The 12,962-nt window shown below is 57.4% G+C and overlaps 1 protein-coding gene and 1 long non-coding RNA gene across 16 annotated transcripts in view; one reads left to right on the forward strand and one right to left on the reverse strand.

The window, feature by feature from the left end:
• The window catches only part of Col13a1 (collagen type XIII alpha 1 chain), a 144,577-nt gene that overhangs the window by 55,531 nt on the left and 76,084 nt on the right, over positions 1 to 12,962 (reverse strand). For 14 of the 15 annotated variants that reach the window (XM_048809701.1, XM_048809642.1, XM_048809659.1 and 11 more), the window contains 6 exons: positions 8,932 to 8,967; positions 8,189 to 8,215; positions 7,394 to 7,420; positions 3,051 to 3,077; positions 2,927 to 2,953; positions 2,273 to 2,299 (listed from right to left, as the gene is read on the reverse strand). In XM_048809701.1, coding sequence (XP_048665658.1) covers positions 2,273 to 2,299; positions 2,927 to 2,953; positions 3,051 to 3,077; positions 7,394 to 7,420; positions 8,189 to 8,215; positions 8,932 to 8,967 — 171 coding nt within the window. Of the gene's footprint in view, positions 1 to 513; positions 571 to 2,272; positions 2,300 to 2,926; positions 2,954 to 3,050; positions 3,078 to 7,393; positions 7,421 to 8,188; positions 8,216 to 8,931; positions 8,968 to 12,962 lie in introns of all 15 variants that reach the window. The other variant, XM_048809608.1, reaches the window with a different exon arrangement.
• On the forward strand, positions 1,975 to 6,125 carry LOC125618531. Its single transcript, XR_007349873.1, has 3 exons — positions 1,975 to 2,210; positions 2,863 to 3,098; positions 5,761 to 6,125. It is a non-coding gene; the product is annotated as an uncharacterized LOC125618531 (long non-coding RNA).

The following is a 12,962-nucleotide window of genomic DNA, read 5'->3' on the forward strand; positions in this document are numbered from 1 at the left end:
TCACCCACCCTTTTAATTTTATTTTATTTTGAGACAAGGTCTAAGTTGCCAAGGCTGGCCTCGAGTTTGTGACCTCCTGCTTTAGCCTCCCAAGTAGCTAGGAATTCGGGTGTGTGCCACCAGGTCTGGTTCCTTAATGTGATTTTTATTTCTGAAAATTTTTGCTGCTTCCCGTCCCTCTGTGCATTGAATGCCGAGTGACCCATGGCTTTAGGAAGCAGTTAGAATCCATGTGCCAAGATGGTGCGGAATCAACCACTTGTTTTCAAAAGCACTTTAAGGGGAGGCTCCTGCAAGGAACCTTAAGAACCAGGAGGCATTTGTGCCAATAAGGTGCCCAGCTGAGGAACTGGAAGCCCCACGGAGGGGTCCCTCCAGGTCACCACCACAGGCGGCTGCCACTCACAGGGCCCTACCCCTCCTGCTACGGGGGCTGGGGGTGTGCCATGTTGGGCTTGGTGTCCAGGAAGCCTCTCGGCAGAGAGGGGCCAGAGACCTTCCAGGACTACCAACCTTCAGGGTAATTATCTGGTTGGAGCGCAGAGCCGCTGGGGGGCTGCTCGGGTTCTCCTGGTTGGGGGACGAAGGCGGCAGAGACAGGGTGATGGGCAGAGGGAGAGGGAGAACCCTGACTCCAGCAACCCAGCCTGGCTCTCCATGAGGCCGGCCACCCCGCCATGCCCAAGGCCCACGTGGAAGTCAGCGGGCTGTCAGAAGCCCTGCATCCCGCCCTCTTCTAAGTCAACGTGCTCTGTCCATCAACAGGGTGCCCAACTCACTTCCCTCCCCAGACTGCCTCAGCACTAAGGCTATGCTTGGCTGCTCTCTGTGGCCAGGGCACTTCTGGAACCTTCCATCACTGCTCTCTTCCCTCTCCTTGTGTTGGGCTGAGGGGCAGAGGGTCCGTCCTCTCCTTCCCCAAGCGTTCCTTCAGGGCCAATGACACACTGCCTGAGTGTCTCCGGCGAGCTGTCCCTGGGCCGGGGGATGCTGTCTTTCTCTCGGGTAACATAACAATCCCGTGAGTCCATCATTTCAAATCAACCCAGCTGCCCTTCTGTTATTGTGTATCAGGCGGGAACACCAGGCCCTGCGCCCCGGGAGCCCACGCCACACAGCTCTGTCTGCACTGCTGCCGGCTCGGGTCCCCCATCCCAAGCCCCGCCCAGCCACGGCCTCAGACCTAACCCTGCCTCTCACAGTCCAGGCCCACTGTGGCCTCTCTCTGGCCCAGGGACACAGAGGTCAGAGACAGGCATGCACGCCTTCCTGCCAACCAAGTGGCTGGGCAGAGGGAGCCCCTGCCAGCCGGGCCCTCCCAGGGCCTTCCAGAGTTGGGGCCACCCTGAGCCTGGTCTGTGCCTATCTCCATCCCCTAAGTCCCCCACCCCAGCACTGCCTGGAAGTGGTGGTTACCAAGGGGAGCCACATGTTCGTCTGTGGGCACCATGAGCCCACGACAGAGGAGGTGGCCACCCACTCAGGCTCATCCTCTCTGTACTTGCTGCCCATGCACAGGCTCTGCTGCTGGCCCTCTGGGCCCTGCTGGAGGGAGCCCAGCACAGCCTGTCCTCTCCTGTCCCCAGCACAGTGCCTGTTGTTGGTGCACAATGAGGACTTCCTGTGGGCCCACAGTGGCCTTTTGGGTCCTGTATTTTGGGATGGAGCAGCCCCAGGTAGTGGTGGGGGAGGAGCCATCTCAGCCTGGAAACCCCCATGCTCCAGAAGAGGGCTCCCTCCGTCCCCCATAGGCCAAGCAGAGACTCGATCCCTGAACGGGTAAGTTCCCCATGATCTCTGCTCCTCCAGGTTTGGGTCACATGAAGCAATGACCAACCCAAAGCCCCACATATTTGTCCAGGGAAGGCTGTCACACATGGACACTCTCGCGGGCACACACTTGCTCTCGACGTGGGCGGGGTTTGACAGACCATGCGAGTCACGTGGCGCAGAGAGAGGGTGAGGGGCAGGCAGCTGGAGTTCCAGAACGTTCGGGGGACTCCACCCAGTCAGCAGACAGAAGGACAGATGGACCAAGACACTTGGAGTCAGTCCCACGCAAACACACACAATGATCCCCGTCCCCTGGACGGTCAGCTGGGCTGACTCAGCACACCACCACCCCATGCCTCTCTTCTCCTTCTGAGTGACGTGGGCTGTGGCCTCCTGTCCCCCAGGCCCTGGGGTGCCTCGGACTCTGGAGAGAGGAGGTTAGTGGGACTGTGCCTCAGGGAGGGATCAAAGGGCCCTACCCAGTTGGGGGCTCACTTACCCGGTGTGGGTACTCGCCACACTGACCCTGGAGAGGAGAGGGAAGGAAAGGGGTGATTAGGTCCTTGTTGGGGGGCCTGATCCTCAGGGCCCCCAAGACCAATGGACACACCAAGCTTCTCTCTACCCACGAGACCTGTTGTCCAGGCCCTGGTCTGAGCCCTCTGAGACCTTGTCCCTGGCTGCCATCAGGGACAAACCCCTCAGAGCTGTTGGAAAATCGCCCCAGGGAGCACGGGGTGGGATTACGCAGCACACCTCCTGCAGAGTTGGGAGTGACCACCCGCCAGTCCTGATGGCAGGCCCTAAGGCAGAGGACACCTTCTCTGGGCCGAGAGTACCAATGGTGTACAAATCGGTGCCTCGTAACCCTGAAGGCTCAAGGGTCAGGGCACACCGTGGTGTGGCAGGCGGGAGGGGCAGAGAAAGGAGCTGAAAAGGGCCAGGGTCAGAGCAGGTGCCCTCGGCCCAAGAAGGGAATGTCACCACCCACCTCCCTTCCTGTCCTCACGTGCTCTGGGGCCCCAGGGCTCTCCTGGTCCCTGTCCATCTAACTCAAGTTTGAAAATGACCACGGCGACCCCTCCCCAGCTATCAGGAAGCTGCGTGGGAAGGACGTCCTAGGAGCCACCCCCACACCCGACCCTGTGCCCACCTTTTCTCCTTTCTGTCCTGGGGGTCCCTGCAAAAAGACAGAAACGAGAGAGTTAGGGGGTCAAAGTCCAGGATAAAGGGGCCCCAAACCTCTCTGCCGGAAACTGGGAAGAGGAGGTACCCACCGGCTGTCCTCGGGGACCCGCCAGGCCCTGTGGAGAGGAAACACACAGGTCAGCGGTCAGGGGGGGTGGAGTGGGCCCGAGAACCACGGCTGGGTGGGCTTGGGATGGTTCTGGGTGTTTTCCCCCCGAGGGTCCTGGGGTCCTGGAGGCTGGCCTGTCAGCCACGTCCCCCTGTGCCTGACCTGTTCAAGGTGGTGTGTGCATGATCAGGTGGGCCCTGTCCCCACAGATGCCACCCTTCAGCCGTTCCTCCAACCACGAGTGTCTCGCGGGATCCCCAAGGGGGGTGGCTCCTGCGCCTGCTGGTGTTCTCGGGTCCTGTGTCCCACACTCTGAGCTCCAAGACACACTGAATGTCCTGCCTTCTGCCACTGAGCCAGAAGGGCTTCAAGGCACAGGGCGGCTGGCTGGGCCAGTGCTGCAGACCCTGGGGCTCTGGAGAAACCTTGGTACCGAGGGGGCTGGGGTTGGCACCTAGCCTGAGCCATGTTCTGTGCTCCACGGAGGAACACAAGGGGTCTCAGGGTGACCTTCAAGGGCATCTTGTCAAATTCAGGGTCGGGAAAGCCCTGCGTTCCTTGAAGAGGTCCTGGGGTTTCGCTCTGGGGGTCCCCTGCATCGAGGAGGCCACACAGCTGTTGTGTGGACAGAGGGGTTGACAAAGACGTCCTGGGCTGTGGGCGGTCCCTGTGAGGCGGGCTCCCGGGTGTGCCAAGTTCAACTGGCATGGCCCAAGAGGAAGGGTTGCCAAGGCGCCAAGAAGGGGGTTGGCAGCTCAGGGAAGGGCAGTGCCAGGGAGGGAGCCCAGCCCTGTCTGACCACAGAGGTCCCGTGTTCCCACTCCACTCCTCTTGGGACTGGCGGGACCTCAGGAGGGAGGGCTTCTAGGTTTGGCTGCAACCACAGCAGGACACCCTCCCAGGTCCCGAAGTCCCTCTAGCCCCTGACCTGGGGGTCTGGGAGGTCCTACCTTATGCTCTAGTCTTTTAGGGGGGATGGGTCCAGAGATGGGACTCAGAGGCACTCAATCATTGAGCCACATCCCCAGCCCTAGTTTGCATTTTATTTAGAGACAGGGTCTCACTGAGTTGCTTAGCGCCTTACCATTGCTGAGGCTGGCTTTGAACTTGCCATCCTCCTGTCTCAGCCTCCCAAGCCACTGGGATTACAGGCATGTGCCACTGAGCCCAGCTTACTGCTGCTCCAATATTTTTGGGGCCCTGAGCTTTATGCCATCTGGGTGGGTGGCCTCAGGGTGCCAGGAAGAGCTTGTCTCTTGCTCCCAACTTGCAACTGGATCAATCTCCAAAGTGGGAAACTTCAGGAGGCCCACAGGAGGAGGAAGGGCCCTCGGGACCATCCCCAGCACCCCCAGCCCACCTGGCTAGCTAGTATCAAGTTCAGCAGAGGATGCTTCAACTGACAGGACCACGGGCCAGACCACAGATGACCTGGCCACCTTCTCCCAGGTGGGGTCAGCTTGGGTTTAGGGTCTATGGTCTGCGCACAGCCCGTGTGGCTCCTGGGCCTGGGATCCAGATGCCGTTCACACCCCCCTTGCAGGATGCACAAGGACACCCCTCCACACCTGACCTGAGGTTCTCGGGGCTCTGGTGAGGTGGGAGGGGCAGAGGTGACCTCCTTTTGACAGGTGAGAGTATAGATTACGTGCGCCCCATGCCCAGTGTGGGGTGCCCAGCGGGGGAACCTGTCCCCTGAGGAGCAAGCTGGAGATGGTCGGGTGACAAGGTGGAGACAATCCTGCGAGACAGCAGTGGCCAGTTAATGGCTGGGGTCTAATGGCTCTGTGCCCTGTGGGTCTATGGGTGACGATGGCGCAGGCCAGGGGTCTGTCATACTGGACTGGCTCAGGGGCATGGGAGGGCCCTGCCCTTTCTCCCAAGTCAGCTCTGACCCTTAACGGACAAGGAAGGCACCTGGGTAGGACCCCATGACACGGGTCTGAATCTTAGCTCTGGTATTTAAAGCTGTGTGGCCTCAGGGCAACACACTTAATCACTCTGTGCCTTAATTTTCCCCTCAAGTGGGGAATATGAGCTATCGTGAGGACTCCAGAACAGTGACTAGTGATGACAGTTAATTATCACTTTCCAGGTGTCACCGGCTACCTTATGTTAGTGTCAGGCTGCTAGGAAGGGGAAGGAGGTGGGGCAGAGGGCTAAAGGGGTTGGCACTCCAAACCCCCAACAACCAAACCCCCGCTGCTTCACGACAACGACAACGGTGTCATGGAAGTTTACTGCTGCTTTGGCCTCTGTTGTGTCCTGCATGTGTGTGTGTGCTTGAGGACAAGTAGGAGCAGGGAGGGATGCCTGGTGCCATGATGGGGGGAAGGGTGCTAGGGGCCCTGACTTCCAGTCCTGCTTTCCCACTCCATGCCTCGCTGTCCTTCCGCTCATTCTGTTGAAATTTTGAGGGCTCCGTGCCTCAGGGCCTTTGCATATGCTGTTCTCCCACACCCAGACTGTTCCTTTCCATCCCTTTTTCTATTTTCTCTTGGTGAAATCCTCATTCTTCAGCCCCAGTTCAGAAATCTCCTTCTCAGGAGAGCTGTCTCAGATCCTCAGCTGGGAAGGTTCAGTTACACAGAGGTTTCTCAGGGTATTGGGGTTGACTTTTTATAGCTCATTTTGCAAGGCGATTTGCTGATTGCATGAGGGATTATTTAACTGTTTGTCTCCTTCACTAGGCTGTGTCTCCAAGATGGCAAGGACAGCGTCTCTCTGGCTCCTGTCTCCATCCCTAGCACCGACTGCAGTGCCCAGCATACTTTATATGCTCAATGAAAAGGCACCAAGGGGAGGCAGGAGGGGGAAGGCAGGAGGTGGGAAGGCAGGTGGAGAGAGAGGGGAACAAAACAGTGGGGAGGCCATGAGGGGAGAAGGAAAGGTTTGAGAACTAGGTTCGGATCCTGTTTTGGATGTTTCTTGGCTGTGTGACTTCAGGCTAGTTACTTCAATTCTCTGAGTCTCCATTTCTACAACTGTCAAAGGGGATACTAATGGGACCTGGAACACAGGTTCCCACTGAGAAATAAATTAGATAATACAGTCATGTGCCGCATTAATGATGTTTCGGTCAATAATGGAGCACATATTTGTTTGTGACTTTTGTTTTGTTTTGTGGTACTAGAGATTGAACCCAGGGACATTCTACCACTGAGCTACATCCTCAGTCTCTTTAATTCTGAGACAGGGTCTTGCTAAGTTGCGAGACTGTTCTTGAACTTGTGATCCTCCTGCCTCAGCCTCCTGAGTAGCTGGGATTACAGGCGTGTGCCGTGGCACCCAGCTATTGATGGACCACATAAATGGCGTAGCTGGCTTGGGTAGGTAACTCTATGATATTCATCCAACAATGAACATGTGAAGAATTCAGGGTGGTGCGGCTCACACAGCAAACTGACTCTGAATCCAGAGGATGGGGAGTCCTGGAAGGAGCCCATTGCTATGGTCGCCCAGCTGGGACTGACCCCCGGAGTCTTAGTAGCACTTCTCCATCTCCCTTTGCATTCACAGGATGATCTGCCTGTCTCAGTGACCTGGCAGTGTCTGGGTCACCGGCATGTGGAGCAAGGGGGGAATCAGACCCTGGCTGCCAGGATGGGGGAGCCTGACACCTGCTCTCGCCTCCACCACCCACACAGAGTCTAACCCTGCCACCAGCCAGTGGAGCGGGAGGCAAAACTTGGGAGGCAGGAAGGCACGCTGGCCCAGGGTGTCCTACTTGCTCCCAATGGCCTGTCAGTCTCTGCTGAGAACTGGCCACTCACTGGGAGTGGGTATCCCTGGATTCCTTTTAAATGTTCTGCACAAGGTGGAAGGGTCAGGAGGGAGGTGGGGCCGAAGTCTGCTTCTCCTCTGTGCCCAGCTGGGGCAACTCAGGGCACAGCCTGCAGTTGGAGAGGGGAATAAGGCTAAGTACACATGCCTGCACAGGGAGAGGGGAATCAGGCTAAGTACAAATGCCCGCAGTGGGAGAGGGGAATCAGGCTAAGTACAAATGTCCCTGGCTACCTCCAAGGACAGCTGCAATGGGAGTGCCCATGTCGGCTTGTCCTCAAGAGCCATGGGTGCAGCTTGGGAATGTGGAGTGAGGTACTGACTCCCCTGCGCCCTGCTGCCCCCCTGGGTGGTTCTTGTCTTGGGTGGCAGAGCCTCACTCACCTGTCCCCCTGCATGCCATGAGGATTCAGGGCTTTTGGTGTGCATGGCCGGGGTGTGACCTGTGAGGGGCAGTCACTACCACAGTCCCTTTTCTGGGCAGTGAGCCCAGGCTGACCCTCCAACCCATCTCAGAAGGCAAGAAAGCTGGGGTCTTACCGTGTCCCCTTTTGGTCCGGGATGGCCCTGGAAGGAGAAGGGAGGAGTGAGTGGCAGCTACACTGTTTGCCAGGTAGACAACCCCCCCACCCCCTCCCCCGACGGCTACCCATCCTCAACATGCTGCTGGCTTCTTTCCTGTCTCATCTGGTCACTCCATCGCTGGCTGGGCCACCCAGTCCACCAGCAAGGTCATTCCCACCTGGCCTTCTCTGGGCCTTACTAGCAACTGCCTGCTCTTCAGAGGCGGGCAGAGGTGGGGCTGGTCTCTGGCTGTGGGGTGTCTGGTCCTGGGGGTGAGTAGACATGACCACCAGGGGTCTCCAGGCAGCACGTGCTTGTTGGCCTGCAGGGCGAGTGGCCGGATTCCCACCTTAAGTTGGGGGGCCTTGGCTGGGGAGGGAGACTGCAATTCTGCGTGAGCTCCTTGCTGGTGCAGGGGCCGGGGCCAGGGCCTGAGGGTGGCCGGCCTTTCAGGATTAGACTGTGGACCTGTCCACTCCTCCACCTCCGCTGCCTCTTGCCTTGCTCAGGCCCCTTCCAGGCACTGCAGAGTCCCCACATTTTGGGCGTGGCCAGCGTGGCCACAGGGCCTTGTGCTCTGGGGAAGTCACTGGGGTGGGGGTGCTCATTGGAATAGCCCCTCCTCCCCCTCCACCAGCCACACTTCCAGCCCATAATTTCCAAAATCACCTTCCAAAGAGTCAGGGTCTTGCAGGGGGAGTGAGACCCAGGGTTAGTGAGCTGGACCCTGGTGGGCGGGGAGGAACCCCCAGCCTGAGCGGGCCCACTTACCGGCTTGCCGTCCAGCCCAATGGGACCCTGAAAGCAGAAAAAACAGATGTAAAGACGGAGCACCCCAGGCCTCCTGCCAGGGGCCAGCCCGGCGCCGCGGGTGGGCGTGAAGCCTCTGCTCCTATCGAGTCGCGGGCCCAGCCCCGCTGACCCCTTGCTGGTTCTGTGACCGTGAGTAAGCCCAGGCCTCCTGTCCCATCCTAAGAGGGGGACAAGAAGAACAGCACCTTCTCCAAAGGGAATGGGTGCTGCCTGCCAGTGGAACCAAGTGGGTGACTTTGTCACTGATACCAAAGACTTCTTACCCCAAGTAGAGAGTGGACACCAGGCGTGGCTCAGCAGAGGGCCCCAGGAAAAGGGCACTAGCTGCTCCCCTGGTCCTGCCTCTCAGAACCTGCCTCGGGCCCCCTGGGCAGCAGTCAAGGGCACCCACATGGCCACCCTGGTGGGCCTCCTCTCAGGGTCTCCTGTCCAGGCCCAGGGTCCCCCTGGGGTTTCCAGCTTGCGCCTTCCCCTCCTGCCCTACGGCCCCTTTATTTGTGTAGGTATCTACGTTCCTGTCCCTTTCCCCACTAGGAGCCAAGCCCTGAGCTACTCCCCCGGCCAGTGTCTGGGAAAGGCAGCCGAGGCAGGTCCTAACGGCCAGGGTCTGGAAGGGAAAGGGCAGCGTCGGGCGACCTCAGTGGATGGGTTTAACCCAGCCGGAGCCCCCAGCCCCTGGCCCCCTCAGCCTCCTCACTCACCGGGAATCCAGGAAAGCCTCGCGTGCCTGGCTGGCCCTGGAAAGAACAGGAGCACATGAGGGTGGGCAGCAGGGGAGGACAGGCCAGCTCCCCCGGCTCAGCCGGGCGCCCATCCCTCGGCGCCCGTGTGGGACACATTCACCGCGTGGGTCCGCTGCAGGGAGGACAGGGCAGAGAACCAGGGAGATGGGTCTTCAGAGGAAATCCATGAAGGATAGGGACGGGGAGAGGAAGACAGGGCCGGCAGCCTAGGCCTGCTTCCCGGAGGGGGCCCCGGGAGCGCTCCTCACTGCTGTGGGATGGGTCCCCAAGATAGCAGGGCCTCCGTCGGTGGTCCCCTCAACTCCCAGATCAAACGCCTCCTCCGCCTGCTCTGCATTTACAGCCATGGCTCGTGGCCACTTATCGGGGATGGCTTGAGTATCAGCAGATGCCCTGACCTCTGGGCTGTGTGTCTCGGGCTACAACAGGTCAGCCTGCTCGCTCTCAGCTCACCCTGGCCTGCGGGCTTCTCCCAGCATCCCCGGGATTGCCCTCCTGGAAATCCCTGCCCGTTTCCCTGGGGGTGCAGAGTGGGCCCAAGGGACAGTCCTGCTCAGTGGTCAGAGCCCAGCGGTCTGTGGTCAAGATGCAGGACAGAAGCAGCACGAGGCTCTGAGGACGCTGGGCTGGAGGCCACCAGAAGGTTGACGATCACCAGAACTAAACATCGGGAATCCCCTCCCGTCCCTTCTCAAGAGCCACCAGGGCTCCTCCTCCTCGTTCCAGGTGGTCCTCGCTCTCTTCCAGATGGACCCTGTCAGTTTCCTCTCCTGCCCCAGGCAGCCCACTCACTTGCCTTTCCCAGAACACACATGTCCTGCTCTCTGCTTAGGGTTGCCCTTGGCTTAGATGGTCACAGTCCTTCCCAGGAATGGGCTTTGGAGTGTGGGACACAGAGTTCTAACCCTGCCCCAACAACCACCGCTGTGTGACTCTGAGCAAGTTGTCCGACCTCCCTGAGCCTTAGTTGCCTGTCTGTAGAACGGAGATGACAGTAGGACCTCAGAGCCACTGAAAGACATTCCAGGATGTTTGGAAATCAAAATGGTAGCTGTGACCGACCAATGTTGGTTGAATTGACCTGAACAGAGAAGGTGCCAGAATAAAGCAAGGTTGCCTTTGAGCACAGCGTGCCTTGGTTTCAGGGAGGTCAGTCCTAGTCAAGTGGTTCCAGAGTCAACCCAGAGGAAGACCTCTCTGGATTCCTCTGCTGTGACCCTGAACTGTCCCCCAGCTGCCTGGATCCTCCAGAGTGTCCAGAGACCTCTGCTCCGGGAACACCGAGGCCACCTGGCTGCGTAGGATGGAGACCCTGCCACGTCAGGGTGGGCGTGAGGGTCCAGCAGGGAGCCAGCTGGGGCTCAGGGTGGACTTGTGGCAGGCACCCAGAGGACAAGGGGGAGGCAATGCCACTCGTGTGTCCGAAGGGCCCTCGGCTTCTCTCCTCTCAAGGATAAATGATGCTAAGAATAGCCCTAAGGAGAAACCCCGGAAACCGAGCAATGCCATCCCCGAAGCCTCGCAGTGTAAACTATTCCCCATGTAGGAGAGGCCCCAGGAAAGGTCAGGAGGAGGCGCTTCCAAGAAACCTCTTCAAGGCTCCTTCTGGCTAATGTTTACGTGGTCGGGATAATCACACGGTTTACTAATGACAGAGCTGGCCCTGGTAGTAGGACGGAGCTCTCCAGCCCAGGGCCAGGTCCAGGGCTGACCAGGCCTTTTCCAGGGATTTGGGTAGGAATGTGTCTTCGACCAAATGGAAACTGGGACTCCACTTCCCGGAGATGTTGGGCCTGGGAAAGGCACTTAGGGAGATTTGGAACTGAATTTTAATTTATATCTTCACAATTATATGCTAAACTGAAACATTTATTTCAATTTTTTTTTTGGGGGGGTGGGTACCGGGGACTGAACCCAGTGCTTTGCATATGTTGAGCAATTTCTCTACATTGAGCCACACCCTGAGATCCCCCGCTCTTTTTTTTTTCTTTAATTTTTGAGACAGGGTCTCACTAAGTTGCCCAGACTGGACTTGAACTTGGCATCCTCCTGCCTCAGCCTCCCAAGTGGGTGCCACCATGCCAGCCATCTCATTGGCCAGCCCTTTTCAGGTCAGTGAGCTACCTGTTTGTACTCATCACATACATACATTTTTAGGTAGGATCTCGCTATGTTGCCCAGGCTGGCCTTGAACTCCTGGGTTTAAGCCGTCCTCCTGCCTCAGCCTCTTGAGTAGCTGGGATGACTGGTACAAACCACAGCAACCAGGGTTTAATAGTATTTTCTACTGGTGGTTTACCTTTTATCTCTTTTCAAAGCTCTTTGTCAAAAATATTAACTTTTTTTTTTTTCTTTGTACTGGGGATTGAACCCAGGGGTGCTTAACCACTGAGCCGCATCCCCAGCCCTTCTTTAGCTTTTACTTTGAGACAGAGTCTCACCAAGTTGCTTAGGGCCTTGATAAGTTACTGAGGCTGGCCTTGAATTTGAGATTCTCCTGCCTCAGCCTCCCCAGCCACTGGGATCACAGCTGTATGCCACCATACCCAGTAAGAATATTAACTCTTTAGTCGTCAGATGTGTTGAAAATACTTTCTAACTTGCTTTTGTATTGGACTTTGCTTACGGCATATTTTCCTCCATGTCCCAAATCATTAATGTTTACTTGTGGCTTCAGGGTTTTAAATTTTTTTTTTTTGTACTTGTAGATGGACAGAATGCCTGTATTTTATTTACTGTATATGTGGTGCTGAGGGTTGAACCCAGTGCCTCAAACATGCTAGGCAAGTGCTCTACCACTGAGCCCCAGCCCCAGCCTGACTCTGGGTTTAATGCCATGTTTTGAAAGGGTCTTCCCCACTTCAGATCTATAAAACATTCACTCATGCTTTGTCCTCTCATTCTGTGGCTTATGTTTACACCTAAATATTTTACTCATTGGGAATTTGTCCTGATATAATGAGTGGGGCAGAGATTCAGCTAAGCAAAACTTTTTCAGTTCACTTTTTCCCGAGCGGACTGCCAGCGGCCCCAGACTGTTTCCTGACCACCTTTCTTCTCTCCCTGCTCTGAAACGAAGCCTCTCACGTACCAAATCCCTGCCTGTGTCCTCCTTCTGGTCTCGCCCTTCTGTCCTCTCCATTTGTTCACTGGGATCGCTCTGCTTTTATGGTATATGTTGATATCTCCTCCTGACCCCCTCTCCCCACTTCCCAGAGGGTTCCTGACATTCTTACAAGCTAATTTTTTCTGAATGAATCTCAATATTTTACTGGACGCCCCACCCCATAAAAAGTTCACGGGGACAAGGAGTGCATTAAATGGTAGATGATAGATTTGCTGGCAGAGGACTCTGTGCATTAGCGTCATCTCCTTCCACACAAGGAGGAGGGAAAGCGGCTTTCCCCAGGTCTCTGTACTCTCCCCCTGATTCAAGGCTGGGGCAGAAAGGGAGTTCAGGGGGGTTTGCCTGCTGAAGGCGGACCCTCTGCTAATGCTCCTGGTCTTTCTCCCACCTGCAACTTGTGTGGGGCGAAGCAACCCAGATGGAAAGTTCTGTCTGGCAAGAGTCTACTGGGGAGTCCCCTTCCTCTCCTATTTGATGCCCCAAAGAGGGTCAGTCCTGTATCTGCCTGGGGCTTGCCTCCAAGTCGGAGCCAATGACCACCTCGTGGAGCCTGGGAACCATTGGATCCCCGATGGGGCTGGTGGGCGGGAGAGGAGCACCTGCATGCCTGGCCTTTGCCGAGGCCTGTGGAGAGAATCTCCCATGGTGGCCAATTTGAGCTATCAATGGGAGGTCGCCAAACCCCACCGGCAGGAGGTACACAAATGGAGGAGGGGCTCTGGCACAGCACCCAGCACCCCGAGCCTCCCGCAGCCAGTGCCCAGTTCCCACCCCCAGCATCCTGAGGACACCCCAGACTCATCTGCTCCAGGGAACCCTCACCCCCCCCCCCGCCCCGCCCCAGCCCACGCCAGCCTCCTCG

This window comes from Marmota marmota, unplaced genomic scaffold (assembly GCF_001458135.2).
Source record: "Marmota marmota marmota unplaced genomic scaffold, marMar, whole genome shotgun sequence".
Classification (NCBI taxonomy): Eukaryota; Metazoa; Chordata; class Mammalia; order Rodentia; family Sciuridae; genus Marmota; species Marmota marmota.